General features: G+C 36.9%; 1 protein-coding gene across 1 annotated transcript; it reads right to left on the bottom strand.

Annotated features, from left to right (window-relative positions):
• Nucleotides 1-14,982: 14,982 nt before the first annotated feature.
• On the bottom strand, nt 14,983-21,106 carry LOC134472254 (zinc finger protein 431-like; the record flags this gene model as incomplete). Its single annotated transcript, XM_063233527.1, has 2 exons — nt 20,948-21,106; nt 14,983-15,462 (listed from the first exon to the last, which is right to left on the bottom strand). Coding segments are annotated over exons 1-2 (639 nt in total), but the record flags the coding sequence as incomplete, so codon positions are not given.
• Between the last annotated feature and the right edge of the window lie 5,993 nt (nt 21,107-27,099).

The following is a 27,099-nucleotide window of genomic DNA, read 5'->3' as shown; positions in this document are numbered from 1 at the left end:
ACTATATTAATGTTTTTGGATCATTGAACACAGCTGTGTGCAGTCTCGCTGTTTGAATTTGTATTCTTTGTATTCTTTGATACTGTGATTTGAGCAACTATTTCCAAGATGATAATATGTAATCTATTAACAGGTGATTTCTTATTGTTATGTTCTTTTTTTTTTTTTTTTTGTAGTTCTGTATTATGTGTAACCTTACACCGCTTTGTTTTGTTTTGTGTTTTTTTCTTTTTCCTCTTAAATAAAATTTAAAAAAAACACTAATTAAATAAACAGACTGGCAGAATGGATCAAGAAACAAAATCCAACCATATGTTGTCTACAAGCAACCCATCTAACCCAAAAGGATACTCACAGACTGATAGTCAAAGGATGGAAAATAATACTTCATGCAACAGCAACCCAAAAAAGGCAGGGCTGGCTATTATTTTTGCAGACAATAAGAACTTCAAGCCAATAAAGATCATAAGGGATAAAGAAGGTCACTACATACTGGTTAGGGAAAAATGCCAAGAGGAAGCAATAACTACCTTAAATATATATGCACCAAATTCCAGAGCACCCAGTTATATAAAACAAGTACCAACAGAAATGAAAAACTAAGTTAACAGTGAAACAATTCTACCAGGAGATCTTAACATACCATTGACACCAATGGCCAGATCAACCAGACAGAATATCAGCAAAGAAATAAAAGAACTGAACCGTACCTGTGAACAAATGGACTTAATAGAAATATACAGAGTATTCCACCTAACAACAACAGAATACACATTCTTCTCAGCAGTACATGGATAATTTTCTAAAATAGACCATATATTAATTCACAAAACATATTTAATTAAAGGCAAAAGGGGGCTGAGGATTTAGCTCAGTGGCATAAGTGCCTGGCTTGCAAGCAGACAGTCAGGAATACAATCCCTGGTACTGATAAAAAGGAAAAAGACCAAAAAAAAAGGTAAAAGGATTGAAATCATCCCTTGCATGCTATCGGACCATAGCACTATGAAATTAGAAATTAATAATAAAAGATACTACAAAATTCCCACAAACACATGGAAACTGAATAACATACTCTTGAGTAAACAGTGGGTCATGGAGGAAATCAAAGAAAAAATTAAACACTACCTACAAGAAAATGAAAACACAAATACAACTTACCAGAATCTGTGGGATGCAATGAAAGCTATTCTCAGAGGAAAATTTATAGCACTGAGTTCACACATCAGGAAAACAGAATGAATACAAATAAATAACCTGATGTTACACCTCAAACATCTAGAAAAAGAAGAGCAAGTCAAGCTGAAAGCCAAAAGAAGAGAAGAAGTTATAAATATCAGAGCAGAAATCAATGCAATAGAGACCAAAAAAACAATTCAAAAAATCAATGAATCAAAGAATTGGTTATTTGAAACAATAAATAAAATTGATAAGCCCCTAGTCAACCTTATTTAAAAAAGGGAAGAAAAAGCTCAAATTGTTTCAATAAGGAATAAAAGAGGAGAAATCACTACAGACCCTGTAGAAATAAAGAAAATCATCAACACCTATTTCGAAAATCTCTACTCTCAAAGGTTTTATAACACAGAGGAAATGGACAGATTCCTAGAAGCATGCGAAGTAAAAAAGCTAGGTCATGAAGATGTAAAATTACTGAATAACCCAATTTCTATTAATGAAATCGAAAACATAATTAAATGCTTACCTACAAAGAAGAGCCCAGGCCCAGATGGATTCACTGCAGAATTCTACACAAATACAAAGAAGACTTAAGGCCAACACTCCTCAAACTCTTCAATGAAATTGAAAAGGAAGCAATCCTTCCTAAGTCATTCCTGGCAGCAAATATTACTCTAGTACCAAAACCTGAGAAAGACCCAACTACAAAAGAGAACTACAGCCCAATCTCCCTAATGAACACAGATGCAAAAATCCTTAATAAAATATTGGCAAATAAGATGCAGCAAATCATCAAGAAGATCATAAACCGTGACCAAGTGGGATTCATCCCAGGCATGCAGGGATGGTTCAATATACATAAATCAATAAAATTAATACACTATATCACTAGAGCCAAAATTAAGAACCACATGATCATTTCTATCGATGCAGAAAAGCTTTTGATAAGGTCCAACATTCATTCATGATAAGAACCGTGCAGAAAATTGGAATAGATGATCTTTACCTCAATATAATAAAGGCCATCTATGACAAACCAGCAGCCAATATCATACTAAATGGCCAAAAATTGAAGGCCTTTACTTTAAAATCAGGCACAATACAAGGGTGTCCCTTCTCACTGCTCCTATTTAATATAGTACTGGAAATACTAGTCAGAGCAATAAGGCAAGAGAGAAATAAAAGGCATAAAGATAGGAAAAGAAGTTAAGCTATCATTATTTGCACATGACATGATACTCTATATAGAAGATCCCCAAAACTCCATTGAAAGCCTGCTAGATATAATAAATACATTTAGCAATGAAGCTGGCTATAAAGTCAATACTCAAAACTCACTAGCATTCCTATACACTACCAACAAATTCACAGAAAGAGAAAATAGAGAAACCACACTCTTCACACTAGCAACCAAAAAAATGAAATATCGAGGAATTACTCTCATGAAAGAAGTGAAAGACTTGTACAGGGAAAATTATATTACACTGAAAAATGAAATTGAAGATGATATCAGAAAATGGAAAAACATCCCTTGCTCATGGATAGGAAGAATAAATATTGTGAAAATGGCCATTCTCCAAAAACTTTTATACAGATTCAATGCAATCCCGATAAAAATACCATCAACATACCTCACAGAATTCGAGAAATCACTCCTAAAATTCATCTGGAGTGAGAAGAGACCTAGAATAGCAAGGACAGTTCTAAGCAGCAAAGGCAAGGCAGGAGGTATCAGAATCCCTGATTTGAATTTATACTACAAAGCAACCGTAGTAAAATCAACATGGTACTGGAACCAAAACAGAGCTGAAGATCAGTGGAATCGATTAGAAGATACAACCACAACTGCAAACACACTCACTCAACTACCTTATCTTCGATAAAGGGGCCAGACATGTTCACTGGGAGAATGACAGTCTCTTTAATAAATGGTGCTGGAAAAACTGGCTCTCCATATGTTGAAAACTAAAACTATTTTTTTTCTTTTCTTTTTTTCCTTTTTTCCCCCTCCCTCTCTTTTTTATAACAAAATTTATACATTTTGGATTTTATTACTCCTCAGTTCTCATTACTCTCTTGGGGGGGGGAGAGAATAAAGTCAAATATGGCAAAACAAAGCTGTAAGTCCAAGTATGACCACATTGAGACATTTATAAATAAATGGACGCAGCTTGAGACAATACTCATAAGTGAAATATATCAAACTCACATGTATAAATACCGAATAGTTTCCCTAGTATAAAAAATGATAAGAATACATAGAAGTATGTGGTAATCATGATTCCCAATCATATTGGTTTGAAGCCATGTAATGTTTTTACTCATTAACCGCATGGTTTTAACCTGGGTTGTTCCATTTTAGTATCTATGATAGCATGAATAGCTATTTTGAAGAAAGCAACAAAACATAAAAGCTAGTGCCGAATATCGTCTTGTTTTGAAGTCCCATCAAGCTGTAGTACATCTGTTTCCACTGGTTTTAACATGTTGTATCTTACTATATTTCACTATATGCTATAGTATAAACAAAATTCTTTATAGGCAAAAAGATAATATAGAAGCCATTGCTTGTTTTCTATTAGTAGGTTCTAAATATCCTGTAATGCTTGCATTCTCTTGAAAGGCTTCACACTGTCTAGATATGCTTGATATTATAGCATGCGAAGTTACACTCAAATAATTTAAGGAAAGAGGCACTATGGCGACTACTATTATGTTAGATTATCTGGTGGTGAAACACAATGATGCTTGAATTGCTCGGTTCTGCCCTGCATTGTTCTATTACAAAGTCCTCTCTTATCTCAATCTCCACACTACTTTTCTTTTTTTTTTTTGTTTTGTTTTGTTTTTTGTTTTTTTCATTTTTATCGGTACTGGGGATCGAACTCACGACCGCCTGCTTGCAAGGCAGGTGCTTATGCCACTGAGCTAAACCTCCAGCCCCACACTACTTTTCAATTAATCTATTTTCTTTCCTTTTTTTAATTAAGGGAAAAGTCAATTAAAAAATAATGGGACATATTATAGTAACTGTTTTGTTGTCCTATTAACCTGACTTGAACTCTAGTATTGCTCTCCCCATCTTGTTCTGTTGAGTATTATATATTCTATTTTGTTTGATAGTATCAAATTTGAGGGTATAGGCCATCACTTTGAAGGCAATAACATATACTATGATGCCCAATATTGATTGACTATTATCATTTTTTTGAAGTCCTGTAAGGTCCTCAGTGTAGGTTTTATTGGTTTTGTTCTGTACTGTTTTGATCAATTCTATTATACCTGATGATATAGACAACTCAATTTAAAAATAGCAAGAGGCACAATGGTAACACTTTTGATCACCTGGCATTCTATTTTTGCATCATGTGCTATGCCCACCCTTCTGTTCTAACTGACTCTTTTTTGCTTAGTCACATTTGGTTTTATTCTCTTCAAAAAAGTAATAAGAACCATGAGAGTAATAAAACCCTGAAAGTCTAATTGTTACTGTAAAACGAGAGGAAAGTAAGGTGGACTAAGGGATATAACCGCAGGTATGTTCGAGTGCGTAGGATGGAAAACCATATAACTGAGCTTTTGTTGGATCATTGAATGGAACTGGCTCCAATTTCACTGTATGAATGTTCACTTTATATGCTTTAATTTAGTGATATGGACAACTGTTTCTGGGAAGATAATATGTAACCTATTAACTGGTGATTTTGTACTGTATATTTTTTTCCTAGAAATACTGTATTATTTGTACCCATTTACTGCATTTTTTTGTTTTTATGTCCTTTCTTTTTTTTTTCTTCTCTCTTTAAATAAAAAAAAAAAAGAAAAGTAGTAGGGACATTATAAAACTTACCAGGGATTTCCAAGGTAGTGTCAGGTTTCATAGAGACATCTTTTAAAGCATTTTTGTAGTCTTGGTTTGCATTTGTGTATGTTAACTGCTTTAACAAATAGAGGCTGCTGCTGTGTTGTCCACCTGGTATTCACTGCCTTAATTTATCTTTCTATAAAGGTAAGGTAAGGTTCAGTGGCCTCCTGTTTAACAGTACTAAAGGAACCTTGTCTGCCCACTGCTACAGGGATTCTTTTTTAAGCTTTTAAAGCAATTATTCCATTTGAGGGTGGCAATGAATTTGTTGGCAAATTTCTAGATGGCTCTCTCTCCCCATAACTCAGTAGCTCCTATAGCAATATTGCAATCTAAATTATTTATAGTTTGCTTGTCCACAGCATCAGTATATTCTTAGACTCACACCTGATGTTGGGTTTGAATGACAATAGTATGCACTAAGGTTTTCCAGTCCAAAGTGGTCATTTCATAACCATGCCTGATATTCTCAACAGTGCCTATTACAAAAATGCATTTAATTCCATATTCCTTGACAGCCTTTTAAAAACTCTTTATTTTTTTGCTTTTCTCTTTTCAGAAAAGAGATTTAATTTATAATCTTGCAGTTTCCAGGCAGGTGCTTATGCCACTGAGCTTAATCCCCAGCCACTTTTAACTCTTTAAACAGTAACTGAAAACTTTCAAAGTGTGACTCTTGTCACTGATGTAAAACAGGACAAGCAGTTAATCCCCCATGTTGTTTAGGTACTTGACCACCATTTGCATGTGAGTTAGAACAGGTAAGGAGTTGCCCAGGGATTTTAGAGGGTTTGCATCTTGTGGAGGCAGTGGCAAGAGGAGGTGGAGAAGCACCAGAAATGGTGCACCCATGAAAACTGAGAATGCAACCATGGCATGTTCCATGTGCCTGCCTGCCAAATGTCACATCTCAGCAAAGATAGGTGACAGAGATCAGAGCTCGAGGATCCTCAATGCAGCAGTTTATCTATGTTTCCCCAATCTCTCACAGTGGCCACACCTACCTCAAGGACAATGATCATGAATTTCCCACAAGAGCTGCACCAAAATACTTTTGGAAGTAACAGGGCTTACCTTCCTAAAGAAAAGCAGTTTTGCCTTATGTTTCTGTTGCATTTCAGATATAGGATTCATCATGACTTCACAGGTGAAGAGATTTTTTTTTAAGAAAATGAAGGGATTTTCCAAACAAAATGAAATAGACATGCTTTCAGGGCTTTTATCCAGCCCAGAAACACAGCAAAGATATGTCACCATCAACAGCAGTCATCTCCACTGTAGAGTCCCTGTTGAGGAATCAAGCTCTTGGGTTCCATGACTAGATGCCCAACCCCTCAAACAGATGCATGGTGAAGGCCCAAAGAATGAAAAAAAGTGACACAATATTTGGGGCTGCAGGTTTAAAATCGTAAGCAGAGCTCATAACTCTTCTAGCTGGCTGGCTGACTGATGCTGGGCAGCATCTATTTAATCAGAACAAGCAAGGAGCTGAGTGGACAGTGGAGGAAACCTGAGCAGCGTCTTAGGAGGGTTTCAAGGATGCTTCAGAGGAACAGATGATGCTAATTAAGGAAAACTAGCCACAAAGTCTTCAGATGGCTTCAGCTATGACCTATCACGCCTCCTGAGGGTCTCTTCATACTCAGATCAATTGTGCTCAGGCTACGCCAGAGCTCTGCATGTGCACTCAGCTTCAATGGCTCTAACAAATGACCAAACAACTGCACAAATAACAAGTGCATATCACTCATTTCTCAATGAAACACTGCCACTTTCTCTGACTCCCAGATATGGCCTTTCTATTTTATTGAATACTGATAGATATTTGCCCTATCTCATCACATTCATGCTTGGTGACCATGCTCAACACAAGGGAATATGTTGGTCACAGCCATGAGATGTTGAAGAAAGAGTAACACTTTGGTTTTGATCAGTACTGTTTGTCAGCATGCATAATATTTTCATACCAAATAAGTATGAACCTCACCATGCTGATAATAATGAAAAATTAAATGTACAAGATGCTGTATGAAAATGAGAAAAGGTAGCATGAAACCCATTAGCTCAATTGAAGATATGACATTTAGCCTAGAGTTATTTGAATAATACAAGGAGGTTATCTACACAATATTAAACTATCACTGATGGCAGAAACAGTACTTTGAAGTGAAGACATGTGGATCTGCTGAGCATAGAAACAGGGCATTCTACATACAGTCTAAATGTGAACCCAAAAGGAGGGAGGCTCTGAGAAACATATCCCTCTGGTGCTTGTAGATATCTGGTAAAACGGTGCAAAACTACTTAGGTTCAATGCACATTCTAGGTGGAATAAGGGAAGCCTATAGCTGAATTTTCATGAGTTCAGATAGGTCTATACTGCTATCATAATTATTTTTGGGAACTCAGGTTGTGCATCTTACATTTTCTTCACATCATCAAAATCGGAAAAAGACCTGAGAAACTTGCAAATTATTTGTCAATATAAAATGACTGCCTCTGTGAGTGCATCTTTGAGTGATAATTTATGTAAACAAAGGCCAGACAGCATATGGTCCAAAGGCTCATGTTCAGTTGACTGGCAGCACCATGCAGGTTCCTAACACACCTACTTCTTGCACACACAACACACAATTTAATGGCTTGATAGTGGTGGAGAATCTATCAACAGTCTTATAAACCAAGTTATTGATATAGATGCGCTTCTATCTACAAAAAAAGTGACATAAACATTAGGTAACTAAAGAACTTTCTCATGTCTCAAAAATGACACACCTTAACCTTTCCCATACGTTGTCATCCAGGCTTGCAAGGAAAGAGACTTAATATGGAACTTATAATTGATAAGATAATTTTAAAATATTCACCCCCAGAAAGTCAGATTTAGAGAGATGTAGAGCTTTTCACATACTAAAGACCTAAAAAATCCAGCTGAGTACTTTAATGTTAGGACAATATCCTGCCCAAGTACTGCTGAAGAATTAGAGCCTGCATCAAGGACCATCAGATTTTACCTGGAGACCTAGAAGCACTGACGATGTCTCATTGAAGTCTTTGTCAGGATTGTACACTAGGAAGGCTCAAAGTTTAGTGTTGGAAGCTAGAAATTCTGTTTGCTTAATCATAGGATCAGTGCCAGCAGGTTGAGTGATCAGTACTGGAGCCAAAACATGAAGCTCAAGATAAGGGCCAGAGATTCACAAAAGAGAACAGTAGTCATGCACAGCAATAATGAGGACCTGAGATTCTCTGATGATGATGATGGCTGAGTTCATATCTGGAAAACCAGTGCTACTGGTTTCTGCATGAGAATCAACAGTCCAGCTCCTTTCCCTTCAGTTCTCTTTAATGATGTTTGAAACAATCCTTCCATGGATGTTCTATCCGAATACCATGATGACCTCATTCACTGGGTGATCCAAGTTGACCATTACTAAGTGGGCCATAGCACCAGAGCAGTTCTTTAGATACTTAAAATCCAAAACAGACTTTATATCATTTCAAGTGGTCTTCTGGTCTGCTTCACATAAACAACAGTGAGAAAACCTAAGGCTTATTCTAATGAAATAATCAGGAACACAAACATTCACAAAGTAGTCTTCACATCTGCCTTGACAAACCTCTCACCGCAACTATGCGACATGTTTCTGTGTGTCCTACACAATACGTAACTGTAGGCATTTGCATGAAACTATAGAGAGGGTGTTGACCCTCTGAATATCCAAGGAAATTTTAACAATCTTTCTAAGGAAGTAGAAAAAGAAACAGTTATGTACACCTATGTTTCACTGCAGTACACTGACAGCACTGAACCCAAAGAGAATGTTACAAGGCTGGTGGTATGCACATCACCACCTCAACAAGGCCAAAGTTTCTACAGAGGCTGGAGGTACAAAGTGGAAATACTTTAACAACAAAAACAGCTGAAATAAAATATACTGAATATGCATATAATATACCAAATCTAAACTACACCTGGTAGCTCTTAGGTGGAGCCCAGTACTTGAGACCCTGAGGAAGGGGAATTGTTTGACACCACTCTGGGTTATAAAGTGATCTCAAAGCCAGCCTGAATTGCATAGCAAGATGCTGCCTCAAAAAGATAAATATATTTTATGAACACAGTAGGGTACTAGTGATAGCCTTGTGACATTAGCATGACTATCATGCTTATACTGACCTATAGCTACTTGGAAAACCTAACACATTTCACAATAAAGTACCCCATTTATTAAAAGGAGTACACTCATGAGTATTTATTGTTCATCATTGGTATTTGTTGATGATGGAACAGTGCTTGCTGCTGCTCTTCCCAGGAAAATTGACTATTGCTTCACTAAACAGGAATCTGCATGAATCACTGCAATACGTCTTTAAATCTTTGGGGAAGAGATCCACTAAAGTGGGCACTGCATTGATGAGAATCACTAATTTTAGTTTTTTGAACACTTTAAAAAACTGACTTCAATAGTGGAACTACTTACCTACATTTCCACCAAAAAGTTAAATATTTCCTTTTCTCCTGCAGTCTTAGGAACGTTCCTTAGATCTTGTGGTGATTTGCTTCCTCTGCAATGAGATGATGTCCCTATTTGCATTTCTCTATTGTGCAAAAATGCTCAATAGTTATTCAGGTATTTCTCGGCAATTTGTACCTATTTTGAAAAATGTGTATTCATCTCATGTTCTTATTGGTTTTACGTGTTAGCTATCAGGGAGTAAGGAGCAAAATCTTTCTCATTCTTCAGTTTATTTCTTCATCCTTTTGGATTGACTTTTTGTGGCTTCTATGTTCATGCAGGAGGAATAAAATCTTACAAAGTCCTTTTTGCTTGTTTTGTCACCCTATCTTATTTTCTACACAAAACAGCAGCAATAGCATTAAGAAAAAGGATTTTTAATAACTCTACATTCAGAACATGAAATGCCTGGCTCTTTCATGTTTCACTACATTTTACTCTAATAGAGGCATATTTGAGATTGCTGCACAAATTACTATAAAAAGTACATTTCCTGAGTGAAAGAAAAATCACAAATTGCAGTAGTGATTCTTTAGATCGATGGCACATTTATATTCTTGACCTTAACTTACTTCTTTCCTTAAACTTCAAATGCAGGTATAAAACCACCTGCTAAATCATCCAGCAGTTGCCTGCCAAAGTCAGCTTCAAAGCCATTATTGTCCCATCTTATTCTCTCCTGGTGCTGGGACTAAAGAAATTACATTAAATTAATCTTTATGTGTAGCTCCTTACCAATGCAATTATTTAAATATAAGATGATCAAAAAATTGCATACTTTTGTTAGTTTTTATAAAATAAGAAGGAATATAAAGTTACAATTCTACTGTATTCAATAAAAGAATGAATGGGTTAGATTGACAAGTGCTCCAATGATGCTCAGGATGATCACTGCATTAACAAATGTGCTTCTCAATTGATGCTCAGGGAAAACTGCAAGGTGGACAAGTGATAAAGGAAAAACTACTGATGTGTAATTGAGAGTATTAAAAAATGTTGACACTGGGGAGGTAAGAGAGGAGTACTAAAGCACTAAGCTACATCTGTAGAACCTGAGGATGTATTCTGAGACTGGCTCACACTAACTTCTGTAGGCTGGTCTCAACTTTCTCTTCCACTAATTTAAGCCCTCTGAGGTACTAGGAGTACAAGCATGCATCAACAGGAGCACCAAGATTTACTTTCATGGTAAAATGAGAAAGTGCTCAACATATGTGTCTTATAGATTCAGTTTTCTATTATTAACTGAAATAGAAATACAAACTCCAAATTTTCCTGTTGATGGTAAGCAGAAATGTGCTGCAGGGAATCTGGCTTCATGCTGTAGTGCAAAGCACCTGACAATGCACTTTTCAGTGTCTTTTGCTTTGTGAAGGATATTCAGGTTCGAAATAGATAGGGTTTTACTGGACAGTACACAACAGGTAAGCAATTTATGTGTTTAAGGATAATTGAGACTTGGGCAAGCTATTTACACTGGATTAGGGGTATTTAATGCAGTGCTCTCTTGTGTTTTTATGACACCACAGTTTTTAACAACATCATTCCATTGGAAGCTAAGCAGATTTTTTATTCAACAACACTGCAATAAACACTTTACAGATTACATGAATCCTAAAGTGGAAGTGAAAACCACAGACCATAGGAAACCAACTGGGACTCATGGCCCAGTGTATATGTCTAAAGATAATCAGCACAGGGGCTGGAGATTTAGCTCAGCGGCATAAGCACCTGCCTTGCAAGCAGGCAGTTGTGAGTTCGATCCCCGGTACCGATAAAAACGAAAAAGACAAAAAAAAAAAAAAAAAAAAAAAAAAAGATAATCAGCACACACCACAAACATGAGACAGTAGTCTTTATGAATAAAAAGACATGCCATTGTATGAATTCACCATGCAGTAAAACACAACACAGTCTGAATCTTAATTTAGGAAATTTACTTTTTACCGTGTGACACCTCAAAATTCAGGTTTCCCTTCATACAATTATTTCAGTGTTTTAGGAAAAAGTACTAATAATTAAAGAATATATAATGCATTTGCAACATCAAGGAATAAAATAAAGGCATTTGCATGAGACATTCAATAACAACTTTTTTCCCAAGGCAATTCCACATTTAAGAAAAATTCCTTTCAAAGTATGGTTACTCATAAATCATACCTGATGTTATAATTTCTGGAGTTATTAATATATTTTGTGATATGCTTTTGGAGACAAGTTATGTTTCTGTCAGTCTGGGGCAATCAGAAATTCACAGTGGCATGGTTTACTTTTGGTACATGTGAAGAAAACAATCGCAAAGTAAAGATGTAATATAAATATAACAGGTAAAATTCTGATGGTTAGAAAAACAAGGGTTTACTTAAATGACAAATATTGGATCCAGTGAGAAAGAAAATCAGGCAACATAATGTACGTGGTATGCTATCTAGTGATGTTAGGAAATCAGCAGGTATCTCATCACAACATGGAAAACATAACTTCATTAATGTACAAGTTATGTGAAAAGAACACAACTTCATCAAAAACAAATGCTCCAATCCTCAATAAATGTATATCTTAATGCCAAATGTTGCATCAACTTCACGAACATCATTTATGAAAGAGAAAATTAAACATGTGTATTAAAAGACTAAAACAAATGCAGTGTTAAAATTACAATTCACCACAAAATAGACCAGACTAATAACACTCTGAACAGTGAACAATAGTTTTGCTTGATTTTGTGACATAATGATACAGAATTAGCACTGGGTTTCTTAGTGTCTCTTCTTCAGAGTATCTGTTCATTACATCATGAATTATATAATTTGTTCCAATAAACAGTTTAGAATTTCTTCCCATGTGTGCATCTTTACATGTATATCTATCCTTTTTGTGTTATGGGGAAAAACAGATCAAAAAAAAAAGACAACAAAACAAATTCCTAGAAAAACATGATATAAAAAAGATATATAAGACTACAATATTAGGTGAACTACTGTAGTTACTATGTTTCTCTTGTTATTTTCAATCGAATTTTCCACATCATCAGGCATTATTAGTTAAGCATAGCGTTACATAGCTATTTTTATAAAAATACAACTTTGAAGACATTGTAGGACTTGAAAGCAGTTAATAATCAAAACTGGAATGGATATCTTTTACATCTTGCCATCTTCAAAGTAGTTGCCTCTACTCTTAGACTTGATATTAGCAAGCATACCAAATGTTAAGACAATCAGTCAAGGCAAAATAGTATTCAAACAAACCAGCTTAAAATAAGACCAATCATAGTAAGACAAAGTAAATAATACAGAGTTTCAGTTTAAGTTAATAGGAAATTAAGGATAGCTCCCATGGTATAACCTGTTATTTTTGGGGTATCTGTCTGTGCCCTCAAATCTAATATGAGTAGACAGGCCGCAAAGAATATAAACAGAGCAATAACACTACTGTAGCTTTTAAATCCTGATACACATTTAACAATTTCCTCTGCCTTCTTTTTTTAGGCAATTCCTTACCTTTCCCCTTCTCAGGATACTATTATTCACTGTTTAGAGTGATATTAGTCTAATCTCTTATGTTCAATTTCAGTATATGTAAAGATAAAGACATCTACTTCAAAGAGAATGAGAGACATTATGGTAGTCATTATGGACTTTCCCAAAATCAGGTCTTGAAGACCAAAAAAGCCTTTATCATCCTGTACTTGTTTGATTAGTTCTGTAATGTTTAGTATAAATTCAATGCATTTAAAGATGGGAACAACTATTTGGAAGAACACTAGAGACAATAAGACAGACAGTGAACATCTCCAGTGGACTTGCTTTGAAATCTGTGTTTCCTTAACTTGTTTTTTTTATGAACTGTTCTGTTCTGTTTTGTCATTTAATCTTACCCTCTTTAAGATAAAAAATCAGTGTGTATGACAGATAAGCATATTACTAAGATTTGTTGGATCACTGAGCAGAACTGTTTGCAGTGTCATTATTTGAATGTCACTTTGTATGCTTTAATTTTGTACCTTGAACAACTATTTCTAAGATGACAATGTGTCACTTATCAACTAGTGATTTCTTATTGTTTATTTTTATGAAATTCTGTATTATTTCTACTCTATTTTTCCATTTTTCTGTTTCAATAAAAAAACATTACAGTTCACCAAAAAATATAAAAAATAAGTATTAAAGAGAAAACATTAAGTACATGGACACTAATCATACTTGAAAGTGAAAAGCACATTTAGGTTTACCATGTTTAATTACAAGATGCCATGTTGAAACACAAAGACACTTTAAAAAATCTAGAGAGGTACATGTGATTAACTGAAAACCATGCAACATGTGTAGTTGAAGAGAGCTCCACCTCAGATTTGAAGTTTCTGGAAAATTTGTGAAGAAATATTGACATCAAATTTCAGTATTGATTATTTCTTCAGGTCTCCTTGTGATTTTAAAAGTAAACTTGGATTAAACAGTCTAAGCAGTGACGCTTTTTCTAAATGTTTAACAACAAATATGGACTGATGCATTTCTCACACTGCAAATCCACATAGGATCTCTACCCAGTGAGCTCTTTCAGATATCTAACAATCATCATGTGTGCTGAGAGTAATCCCATAAAAGACAGGATTCATTTCCAGTGAGTTTCTTCAGATATTTCACTTTCAATCTGGCTGCTCAAAGTTTCTCCCCTTGTTTACAGAGCCAGTGGTTTGCCCCAGTATGATTACTTTCATGTGTTTTACAATGACTGTATGTGGTAAAAAGCTTTGCCACATTGTTTATATACGTAGGGTTTCTCAACAGTGTGAAGTCATTGATGTACTTTACAGTATCCATGTGTGGTGAAAGCTTTTCCACATTCTTTACATACATAGGGATAATCAACAGTGTGAATTTTTTCATGTATTGGACAAAGAGCATTTCTGCTGAAATGTTCCCAATTTCCTTACATATATAAGTTTTCTGCCCAGTGTGAAGGTTTTCATGCATTATCCAAAGTGTTCTTGTGCTCAAACCATTCTCATGATGCTTATATGCACTGGGTTTATCTTGACTGTAAATTTTCATCTGGCTTACAATGTCTGTATTGGGTAAAAGCTTTCCCACATGGCTTACATTTATAAGGATTCTCTTCAGTGTGAATTCTTTCATGTTTCTTACAATTTTCACGTTGGGTAAAAGCTTTCCCACATTGCTTACATACATAGGGTTTCACTCCAGTGTGAATACTTTCATGTTTCTTACACTGTTTATGTGTGGTAAAAGCTTTCCCACATTGCTTACATACATAGGGTTTCTCTCCAGTATGAATAATTTCATGTTTCTTACAATTTCCATGTGTGGTAAAAGCTTTCCCATATAGCTTACATATATAGGGTCTTTCTCCAGAGTGAATTCTGTCATGTTGCTTACAACCTCCATGTGTGGTAAAAGCTTTCCCACATTGCTTACATACATAGGGTTTCTCTCCACTGTGAATTCTTTCATGTTCCTTACAATGTCCATGTTTGGTAAATGCTTTCCCACATTGCTTACATACATAGGGTTTCTCTCCAGTGTGAATAATTTCATGTTTCTTACAATTTCCATGTGTGGTAAAAGCTTTCCCACATAGCTTACATACATAGGGTCTTTCTCCAGAGTGAATTCTTTCATGCTGCTTACACTGATCATGTGTGGTAAAAGTTTTCCCACATTGCTTACATACATACGGTTTCTCTCCAGTGTGAATTCTTTCATGTTGCTTACAAACTCCATGTGTGGTAAAAGCTTTCCCACATTGCTTGCATACATAAGGTTTCTCTCCAGTGTGAATTGTTTCATGTCTCTTACAATTTCCATGTGTGGTAAAAGCTTTCCCACATTGCTTACATACATAGGGTTTCTCTCCAGTGTGAATACTTTCATGTATCTTACAATTTTAACGTAAGGTAAAAGCTTTCCCACATTGCTTACATACATGGGGTTTCTCTCCAGTATGAATGCTTTCATGTTTCTTACGCTGTCTACGTGTGGTAAAAGCTTTCCCACATTGTTTACATACATAGGGTTTCTCTCCACTGTGAATTCTTTCATGATCCTTGCAAGATTCACATGTGGTAAAAGCTTTCCCACACTGCTTACATACATAGGGTTTCTCTCCAGTGTGCATTCTTTCATGTCGCTTACAATGTCCACGATGGGTAAAAGCTTTCCCACATTGCTTACATATGTATAGTCTCTCTCCACTGTGAATTATTTTAAGTTTCTTACATATTCCATATGTAGTAAAACCTTTCCTGCATTGCTTAAATAAATTATGTTTCCCTCCATTGCAATATTTTTTATGGATCTGAACATGGTGTTTTGTTTCTGTTTCTTTCATACTCACATTACCTTCTGCAGTACAAAGAAATACTTCTTTACACTGATTCCAATACATATGTCCATAAGATTTCCCTAGCTTGTCATTTCTGTAAGGAAAAAAAATTATGTATAGGATTGATGATCATATTTCTAAATTATTGTTGGATAGTTGAACAAAACTGTTTGCAGTCTCACTGTTTGAATCCCGACTTCATATGTTTCACTTTTGTATCTTGACTAACTATTTCTGTGAGCAACATATGTAATAATTGACTAGTGATTTTTTACTGTTTATTTTCACTTTGAAAGTAGTATTATTTCTACCCATTTTCTGTTTTTTTAGTCTTTTTTAAATAAAATTAAAAAGAAGAAAAAAATCAGTGAAATGGGTCTCTGTGTTAATGACTGCATTAATGACAAGTTCTGTTTTGATGCCTGCCAAGAAATTCTGACAATGAATCAATGGAATGCCTTATCAAATATGTTGAAAACAATCATTCTCAAAAGACTGTTACACATTTGGGAATCTTAAATTTGGTACTTTTTTGGGGCTGAGGATTTAGCTCAGCGGCATGACTGCCTTGCAAGCAGGCAGTCATGAGTTCGATCCCAGGGACCAATAAAAAAGAAAAAGACCAAAAAAAAGGTTGATGTGTTTTGAAATGCAGAATATTTAGTTTCACTTTGGGCATGGGTACATATGTATATCACATACTGATCATTTTGATATGTTTCTCCATCACAATTTCCCTTCTGAACTTAACCTGTAGTTTCCCTCCCCAAACAGTCAGGCGTACCTTTCTCTATAAACTCTCTTTCATTTCACTGCACAATTTATATTCTGGTTTCTTATCTAACAGAAACCCTATGACTTTTCACATTTAATAGCTGAGCTATTTCAATGAATTGATGTGAGAAGACCCACCTATTTCTTATGGAAAATGACATCATATTATTTATTTTTTCACTTATTATGTAACACATGTTTTTTCCATGCTCAGAATGAACAACAGGTGTTAACACAAAATCTCTAGCTTTTTATTTAAGAGATTTTCACTGATCATTAAGCTGTGGAGTTTGAACTTGAATTTGCCATTCTGCAAAATTTGATTCCTAGGGTGCTGCTGGGTTTATAAGAATGCACAATCACACAGAGTCTACTAACATTGTACTTCTCCACAAATCCAGTGACAGATAGCTAAGCTGCTTCAAGGCCTCATCCATTATAACAATCTGCATTGTATATGAGTAAGCATGTATCTGTATTTTATGTGGATTTTGTTTTTGAAAATATTTCGAGGAGAAGTATGAGAGGATCAACTTCTAGAGACAACTGCATACTGATATTCAGAATGAGTGCACTTAACATTCCACCAACCTACTTAGAATTTTAAGCAGAATGTACAGATTCTCTAGAGCATGGCTTGGAAACATGAACACTCAGTTTTACTTCAAATTCTACTGCAATCTTAACAGTTTTTAGATAATTAATGTGTTGCATTCACATGTATACATGGGTAGGTAAACTGAAGGCAGGATGTTATCCAAACTCAAAGTGTATGCCTTTTGCTCACATCTTTATACAATGACATATATTTTCATGATTTAATTCCCTCATTGTACATGCTCCAGCATATACACCTTTGGAGAATATTACTGATATTAAATTGAATGATGCCTCATTTCTTTGGCTGTTATTTTTCTGCTGACTCACTAATTACTTAGGAACATCCCTTCTCCTTGTAAGTGTGTATTACCTTAATGATCTCCAGTAAATTTTGCATTCTTTTTTAGCTTCCCAGTTATCCCCAAGTCCTCCTGAATTGTAGACATAGAAATACAGGACTCATTACAGTAATACATACAAATTAATAGATTTTGATTAGATTTCTGATATAGTATGACCAGGTCTGTCCTATTTTTGAAAACATTTTCTGATTCTTTTTAATGAAGCAGCTCTGATGAGCAATAAATAATATTCTGATAGCATGACTGACAAAGAGATGTCATCCTTACCTATAGCAGCCATGTTCCTAATGGTTTCCCCCATCACATCTCTGTAGAGCTTCATTTGGAATGGCCTCTACAAAGTCCACTCCTCACTGCTGAAGTTGACAGCCACATCCTCAAAGGTCACTGACTCTTAAAGGATCATACATATGTTTCTCAAAGGAAGGCTGAGACCCCAGGTCTGGGATATCTTGAAATCTCTCATACAAATTGGAATCAAAAGCAAAGTATGGTGATGAATATCTATAATCCCAGCACTCAAAACACTGAGACAGGAGAGCATCTGTGAGATCAGGGCAATTCTAGCTCTATAAGGAGTTCAAATCCAGCTGATATACATACAGAATATTTGTCTCAAAAAAACAAAACTAATCCAAATAAACAAAACCAAACAATGGAGACTGAATGGAGACTGAATTCCTCAAATTTAAATCCATGTCTTGGTCATTAATTTTGTGTACATACACATTTTTGGAGACTGCAAATTTGATGCTATATTGCAACACACAGCTAATGTAACAGTCAAATAGGGGCACTGATTCTTGTGTTGAGTCACTGCAAGAGTTCCTATGCAATATCTCTAAAGCAGAGCTCACAGTGGGAGCCTGCAGGACCAGCATCCACAAAGCACAGAGGAAGATAAATATCTCATCAATCAGTTTGATAGACTACAGATGATATCTCTTCAAATCTCATTTAGGCCTCTGAGTTCTTTGTACTTAATATACTTAAGAAACATTTTGAAATATGAATTTTCATAGAACAAAACAGAAATAACATCAAATATGGTATATGAATAGTAACTCAAATGTTAGTGGAAAACAGCTGTATGTAAAAAATATATAGACAATGAAACCAGGCTCAAGCTGCAAATTATAGCTCAGTGTCACCAAGTGATCACTTTCCATTAGATATAAGAAACGTATCTTGGGAGGCTGGTGCAGGAGTACTTCCTTGAGTTTGGGGCTATTCTAAGTTACAGATCTGTCTAAAATAGAGAAACCCTGACTGAGACACCCCACAGACAAAGTGAAACTTGAAAAGTGACTGCATAAGACATCTTTGATTTGTTCTAGAAAATTATAGTCTTACAATATAGAAAAATTCCAACAATATTCAACACTTTCTGAGGAACAATGGTGACATCTTCCATACTATGCAGGAATCAATTTCATAGGTGGGTATTTAGCTCAGTGGCACGAATGCCTGCCTGGTCAAGCATAGGTTATGAGTTCAATCCCTGTTACAAAAAATTCCAATTTCACCTTCATGACACTGGGGCATAATTAGAGATAATCAAAATTAGATCTCAAGTATGGAACACAGAATTAATGGGTTGAAAGGTATGTGGAACACTGATTGTTGGCAGAGCTGGTGTTACCTTAAGGAAGAAATCAGAACGCAACTTTAACTTCATACCTACTCTAAGAACTACCTGACTTTCAGTGATGATGATTTCTGTTGTATGTCCTGATATTGGTACCCTGAACCCTGCCAGTTACTTCCACATCCTTTCCATGCTCCTCTGATCCACCCTAACCAGAAAACCCTTCATGCCTAACTCTTGATATCCCTGAACATTTTCAATTTAGGGCTTTTCCTTTATACCTCTTAGTAAAGTCCATTGCAAAAGATTTCCATATTTAAACAATGTCATGATCAACCAAGCTATTACATAGCTGTTAACTCATAAATGACACTCCTATTCCTTTCCATTCAGGAGGATATCATGTGTATATGCCTATGCAAATGCCTAAGTTTAGGCATCTTTCAATAAGGATTTAACAAGCAGCCCTTTCTGGAATTTGTCTTTAGCAAGCACACTGTACACTGCCCTTGATAAAACCTTCATGTTTGCTTCATTTTTCTCATTCAAAACTTTATGGCTGTTCTAACAAACATAGTCTGTGAGCAGGAGTACCACCTAAATAATTAAGTGTTCAGAAATTCTTTTGCACTGTTCTCTATAAAACACAGGAGTTCACCAGGTGTTTGGGAAGCCTTCCTCCACTGAGTCACATCACTACACATCTGAATTCTCAGAGAAATTGATTACGGATGTCTTGTGCTCTAGGTGAATGATCTGGGTATGACAGTATGCAATGAATATACCAGTGCTGCACCCTGATAGACATGTTTGAAATTTTGTTTTAGTTTATTTTTTTCTTTTTATCCTTAGGATAAAATGGGTTTGGAAATAACAAGCCTAAGGTAAAGCTTTTTCCTCTGTGGAGCTGAGTTCAAGACTGTAGAAGAATGGCAGCTCTAGAAGTCTCTGCACTGCAGTCTATCATTTGGGATCATCTCTTACTTATCATTTGGGATTGACTCTTACTCTTGCATGGGCATACCTTTGCCAACACCTGTCATGAGGACAAAAATATGAGAACATGCTGTAAATTTAGGAGATCACTATAAATACAAGAAAGCCCAACTTTATGGAGAGCAGTTGTGGCCATGAGGCCCTGCATCACAGACATTTATAAACTTTGGACATTCCAGATCTGCTACTCAGAGGAGTGAGAGCAGAGAACTAGCTCCATTACTGCTCTACCAGCTACAAAAAGTATCAGACTCAGGGACTCCCCAAGCTCCTTCCATTGCCAAAGAAGGTAGTTACCAGGGCAGCAGTGAATTTCAAAGATGATACTACAGTGTGCTGCTGTCATAGTGAAGCCAGGGTTCTGGGGATCCCAAATCACCCTTGCCAACAGCAAGAGGCAAAACAGACAGAGATGGACATATGGCCAATGCTGGAGGACCTCAGAACCGAAAGCTACCTAAATACCTGAGGGTCCAGGCACCGGAACTGCTCTTAAACAATTCAAACTAGTTTTGCCCAATTCCACACTATTTCTCCCATCCACAACCTCACCATTCCATGGCTCCAGAGTCTCTCAGATTCTTTGTTAATCAGGCCAAAGGACATCGAAACCACTAAATGGATCCAGCAAGCATTTTGCTACAAGTATTGTACTCAGCACAGGCAAATCATTCTGAGACACCGGAAGAGACAGAAGACACAGCCAGCCATGGCCCACCTTGATTGGACAGTTCATATAGCCCACCTCTTCATCACTGATTGACTCTTGTTCTACTGCCCTCATTCTAAGTAAAGAGTAAACAGAGAAAGGAACACCACCCTGCAAGACATGTTCCCAAGTGATAGACGGCAGTGCAGAGACTTCTAGAGCTGCCATTCTTCTAAAGTCTTGAACTCAGCTCCACAGAGGACTGTTTGTACTGAAAAGCTTTACTTTAGCCTTGTTATTTCTAAATCCATTTTATCCTAAGGATAAAAAGAAAAAATAAACTAAAACAAATTTCAAACGTGTCTATCAGGGTGCAGCACTGGTATATTCATTGCATAGTGTCATACCCAGATCATTCACCTAGAGCACAAGACATCCGTAATCAATTTTCCAAACCATACAGTTACAGACAGCTGGGTTATTTAAATCTTACTGGCAATGAGACAGGGCTAGTTCCTCCAAGGAGACAATGCAGAATCCCAGATACCTTGCAACAATGGAGAAGACAGACACCTCATGCTGTGGCCCAAGGCTCAAGACAAAAGATGAAGCAAATTCATCCATATCGAAAGGATTGATATTCTAAATAGTTCCCTAGCACTCTGAGGAAGTCAGGAGTCACCATTCAAAGAAATGTATCCTTATCCTAAAGACTGACATTCTAAATACTTCCTATCATCCTGAGAAGGCAGAAGTCACCCTCCCAAAGACCTAAGGGAAGAGTCACAGCTGCCTAAAATGCCTGCTTTCTATGTGACTCCTTTCCCCATTTGTTCCTAATGTAATCAACTTTACTTAACTATTAATCTTATTTGCTACCATAGTACTGTTCCATCTTATGGCCATCTGCATTGTGAGTTTCAAGCTTCCCCCACGTTAAACTCATCTCACCACATGATTTTACTCTATAAAGGTCCCTAGAATGGACAGTCTTTGCCAACCTGCTCAGGACCCATTCTCTCTCTCAGACAGCTTTCTTTCTCCCAGTAAGTATATTTTGTTGACTTCTGTTGTTCCTAAAATTCATCTTTTGTCTTCAGAGAACACAAACTCATACTAGACCTAATAGTACAGGTGTTTCATTCCCCTATAGCAAGATCAGTATAATTTTTTCTCTTTCTTGAAGTCAGAGAAATCAGTAGTAGTTTGTGTTCTACAATGTTGATCTCACCTCTCAAGGGATACTTGCATTGATGGGCTTTATCCCTGCCTTTAAATGCTTCTTCTGTTTTATGAAAGTTAACTATCTGTAATTTTGCTTATCCTATCTAAAATGCATTAAGGAAATTACTAAAAATATTTCTTGTGAATGGTTTACCACCATCCATGGAGGTAGACGGATAGCAAAAATTCTTTATTTTCATTTCTTCATTCAAACTGAAGGGTGTTTTTGAAAGAGTTTTTCCCTAGAAACAATTAAAGGACCTCATGGTGGTAGTTCAGAAAGGTGGAAGGCCAAACCAGGGATGCTTACCCATATGGTCACTTCCTCTTTTTTCCATGATTACACCTTCCTCATTCATTTCCCAATTTCCCAGGGACCTAAAGAAAATTCCCATCAGCTCCCTGCATGACATCAATGTCCCATCCAAGCACCACATCCAGTCAAAAGTCACGTATACCCCATAGTCAGTCAGAAAAAAAAAAAAAGCCAAACCCTTGGTGGCTGTGGGCTCCTCTCCATATTCTTTAAATAAAAAGGCCAGTTTTATTTTTTCTTATATTCCACTTCTCTATTACACAAGAAATTGCTAATAGAACTCATTCTTGTGTACCTATGAAACTAATTTACTTCCTCAGTAACCTCACTAACCTAACCCACCTTAAACATATCTCACCACATAATTTTATTCTGTAAAGTCCCTAGAAAAGACAGAGTCCCTTGCAACTAGCTCAGAACCCCTCCACTTTCGCTCAGACAGAAGCTTCCAATAAGATTGTTGGTGTAGTAAAGAAGAGAATATAAAGTCAAAATGGCCTTTATTCTAAGACCATGGAGAGAACCCCATGAACACTTGGGGTCTGGCTTTCTGGGGGTCTGGAAAAGTGTGGGGGGGCATACATATAGTTGTCAACTGGGGTGTTGTTTAATTGGGGCACTGCTGATATGCAAGCAGCTGATTGGGACTCTTTTCCCACCACAGGTAAGTTGGATAGTGGAGGGGAAATTGACCTCAAGGTAAAAGTCCCCTGGTTTCACATTCCACTGCCAAAATATCCTATTTAGGGAAAAATACTTTCACTTTCTCTCAATAAATATATTCTGCTCTTCAACTCTGTTGTTCCTAAAATTCATTCTTCCATTTTAGAGAACACAAACTCATACCATACATAGAAGATCAGGTGTTTCATTCCACTGTATCATGGTACAGATGCCTGGACTTCTAAATAAGTCAGCTGCCTGTAACATTAAGAATTGTTTATCAATTTCACTTGGCATAATTGTAGCAAAGAAAATATTCTTAATGGATATAGTGAGATATATCATTAAATCGAAAAAATAATTATCAGTTTTTCTACCTAGCATCAGCCAACATTTTCACCTTACAAGTATGTGGAAAACAAAAAATAAAAACAACTCAGAAAATAACAACCCTGTAGGGGACAATATATCATTCACTGTAATTGCCCTGTTATCCATAGATATTTTGTAGATCACAAAAAAAAAATTGAGCTTTTTAATTAACAAGTATCAGTTTCAATAATTGTGCTCACAGCACTGCATCATTGACAAATGTCGATTTTTTTTTTTTGGATGAGGGATTGCACTCATGACCTTGTACCTGCGAGGAACCTCCTTGTACCACTGAGCTCAATGCCTAGCCCCAATCACTTTAGATACTAAATAGGACTATTACCAATATTTAATTTGCCACTGACATATTTAGTTCTAAATCTTATTAAACTATATTTTCAAAAATGAAATTATTTTCTCTTTTGCAGTTTAAATTACTTTTTTTTTTAGGTAACAGGGATCAAAGTTACAACGGAGCACTTGCCAGGTAGAAGAAAGAAGTACTTCTGAGCTAAATCTCTGTCCTCTATTAAAGAATATTTTTAAATGTATAAACATCATTTTATCCATTCAAATAATATTGTGGTTTTAGCAAAGGATGTCAATGTAGACAGAAATTGATATACCATCAGAGGGGATCTGGAACCTCAAAGCGTCAATGAAAAAACTAAATACAAAAATCACTGCTAGAGGCACAGCTGAAGAAAGCCAGACGTGAAGAAGATGCAGTGACCATGTCTACATGCCTCCTGAAGAGAAAAATGATAGCTTGAAATGTACTACACTTACCACCACCCCCTCCAGGGGGGTCCAGATAGGCATCAATTACCATACTCAGTGACCAGAACAACTGGCCTATTGTTCCCACAAAAATGTCTTGGATCTTTCCACACACCTTTTCTGGGTGACTCCTTCCCCTGCTGAATAATATTAGTTAAGCAGCTATAAGCTTATAGGTTGACTGTAGTTAGAGACCCACATTGTACCCACATTGTGACTTTGCTATATAAATGACCCCTGACAATAGGTCTGTGGCCAAAACACTGAAGATAATTCCTTAAAATCCAGGGCTATTCTTCTTTCTTTTTTTCCAAAAATTGTTTTTGAACCACTTTTGGTTTGTGACTTCATTCCTCAATGTCGTGAGCCAACCAACTTGGTGCATTTGACATCAAACAGAATAGGATTATATTTCTGTTTCAATACGAATATTAAATGTCTGCTAAAGGCCATGTTCCAAAGCCTAGATTTCAAGCTGCTTGTTTGCTGTTAGTTTAACATTTCCATGAGTTTTTGGAAGTCCTCAGTCTTGTGAATTCAGATGTATTGAAGGAAGGAGATCACTGTTGTGCTGCAGCACAATAGGTGCTATTCTTAACTCTGTATTTGTCACTGCCTCCTGGATGCCACCACATGGCTTTCTTTCCTTTGCAGCATCATTGGATAATTCCCATTTTAGGTAAGTCAACTTTCTACTACTATTGTTTTTCTATTGTTTCTCTACTATTTTTTTAAATAGTCTTTCTCTCTTGTATTGAGAGAATCGACTCCCCATTTGTAATGTAACCCCCCCCCCCGAGCTATAGAACAGAGCTGTAAGAAATGTTTCACTCCCTAATTCCTCCTTGAGATATCGGAGCAGGACAGGAAGGAATGCATCTGCTAGTCATTAACCACCAGATGTTCTGTCCTCTGTAAAGGTAAAGATAAGTAAAGGAATGTGCTGTTCAAACGAGACCGAGTTGTACCTGGCACTCTGAGATCAGACCAGGACCCTCAGTCTCCATGGTTACTCAGCCCCAGACCCCTCGAATCAGCATCTGCCAAGTCGTGCGCCATTCAAAATTAACCAATGCGATCTGCTTTTGTAAACCTGCTTGCTTCCCGCTTGTGCCCTTAAAAACCCTGCACAAATTCCCCTCGGGGCCCTCCGCACTTGTTTGCCTGGAGGACCCCATGCGCATGGAAATAAACTTTTTTTTCCTCACCAAGAGTTGAGTCCTTGGGGTCTCTTTCCCTGCGGCGTCAGCCCTAACATCTTGGAGGCCCCAGCGAGATAGCACGTCTCACGGGAGGTGACCTCAACGGCTCTGCGGTGGGTGAGTACGACCGGTCGCTTCTTATTTTTACTCTGAGGATCAATCTACCGGTATTTTACGCCCTGAGCCAAATGGCTCCGATCTAGGGGCAATTTTTGTTACCTGTTTTTGTTATCTGTTCTCTGTTCTCTGGTGACCGGGGGACGCCCCACACGGTTTTCCGTGACTCACTGTCTGCGATAGGATTTTCCTATCGGTTTGGGGAATTTCATTCCCAATCTGTGGTCCGTCTGGGCCAATCTGGGGCCCAATCTGTGGTCCATTCGGGCCAATCTGGAGGCACCCCCTAAGGTGACTCGTTTGGTGTGAAACTAATGCGTGAGAGTGAGGTGGCCGGCCTGTTTGTCCTGTGTGTTGTGACTGTTGTGAACGGTTATTTGTTGTGTTGCGCGTACGCTAACCACTCTTTGTCTTCAGAACATCATGGGACAAACGACATCGTCCCCATTGTCCCTCAGCCTCAACCATTGGTCGGAGGTTCGAGAGAGGGCTCACAATCTCTCCTTACAGGTTAAAAAAGTAAATGGCAGACTTTCTGCTCGTCTGAGTGGCCCACGTTCTCCGTGGGTTGGCCACCGGAAGGGACTTTCCACCTTCCCCTCATCTTAGCAGTTAAGAACATCATCTTCCGCCCCAGACGAAAGGGCCACCCCAACCGGATCGCCTACATCTTGGTATGGCAGGACCTCAGGGAGGAGCCCCCACCGTGGGTAAAACCCTTTCTTCCTCCGCCCTCTCCTTGGTTGCCTGTTTAAACTTGTTACTAACTTAGGGGCTTGTTGCCCATTTCTGTTGTAGGATCCATATGGCTTATTAGATTAAAGGTTCATGATAAGAAAAATTATTTCCTTTAGCTGACCAAACTGTGCAAGAAGCTCCCTTCGTTTGTGTCTTTAATGTTGTGGCGCCTTGTTTAATATGTAAGACTTCAATTGATTGCTTGCAACCTCGGCATGCCTTTTAAAAGGAGTATTTTTTTCTCTCTGGTGAAAATGTAAACATGTGCACATATATATATGTGTATCTATGGTTGTTAAGAGTCATGTCAACTTTGCCAACTAAAAACCAGGCGGTACTATATTTGAGCCAGTTAAAAGGTTACAGTTTTGTTTTTAAAATACAACATTTTTATGTGGTAAAAAGACATAAAATAAGCATGTTTTAGACTATTAAAAGGTGACTTCAAGGGTTTTGTTGAGAGTTTTGATGTTGTCTGAGAAGTGAGAAGAAAGGTAATTGACTGGTAATAGTAAAAAGAGGGACAAAGATAGTGGTCTTCAAGTAAAGGTGTCTGGCTATGCCAGAATGTGGAAAAAGATTAAAGCTTAGTTTGAGAGGTATTATTGTAAGTTGTAGAAGGCTCAAGAGGATGTGAATTTTATTTGTCTTGGTTTATAGTACTACAAATAACAGGTTTGACAAGAAGTAAATGTGTTCAGAATTTGACAGTATTAGATCAGTTTTGGTAAAAGTATACATAAGATTGTACTTTGCTGCAAAATGTTTCCATTAAAATGAGATTATAAGTGATACTAGAAATAAGATAC

The sequence above is a fragment of the Cavia porcellus genome, unplaced genomic scaffold (genome assembly GCF_034190915.1).
Source record: "Cavia porcellus strain 051 isolate PalLab524CR breed Dunkin Hartley unplaced genomic scaffold, mCavPor4.1 scaffold_23, whole genome shotgun sequence".
Classification (NCBI taxonomy): domain Eukaryota; kingdom Metazoa; phylum Chordata; class Mammalia; order Rodentia; family Caviidae; genus Cavia; species Cavia porcellus.
This window is presented reverse-complemented; position numbering and strand designations above follow the sequence as displayed.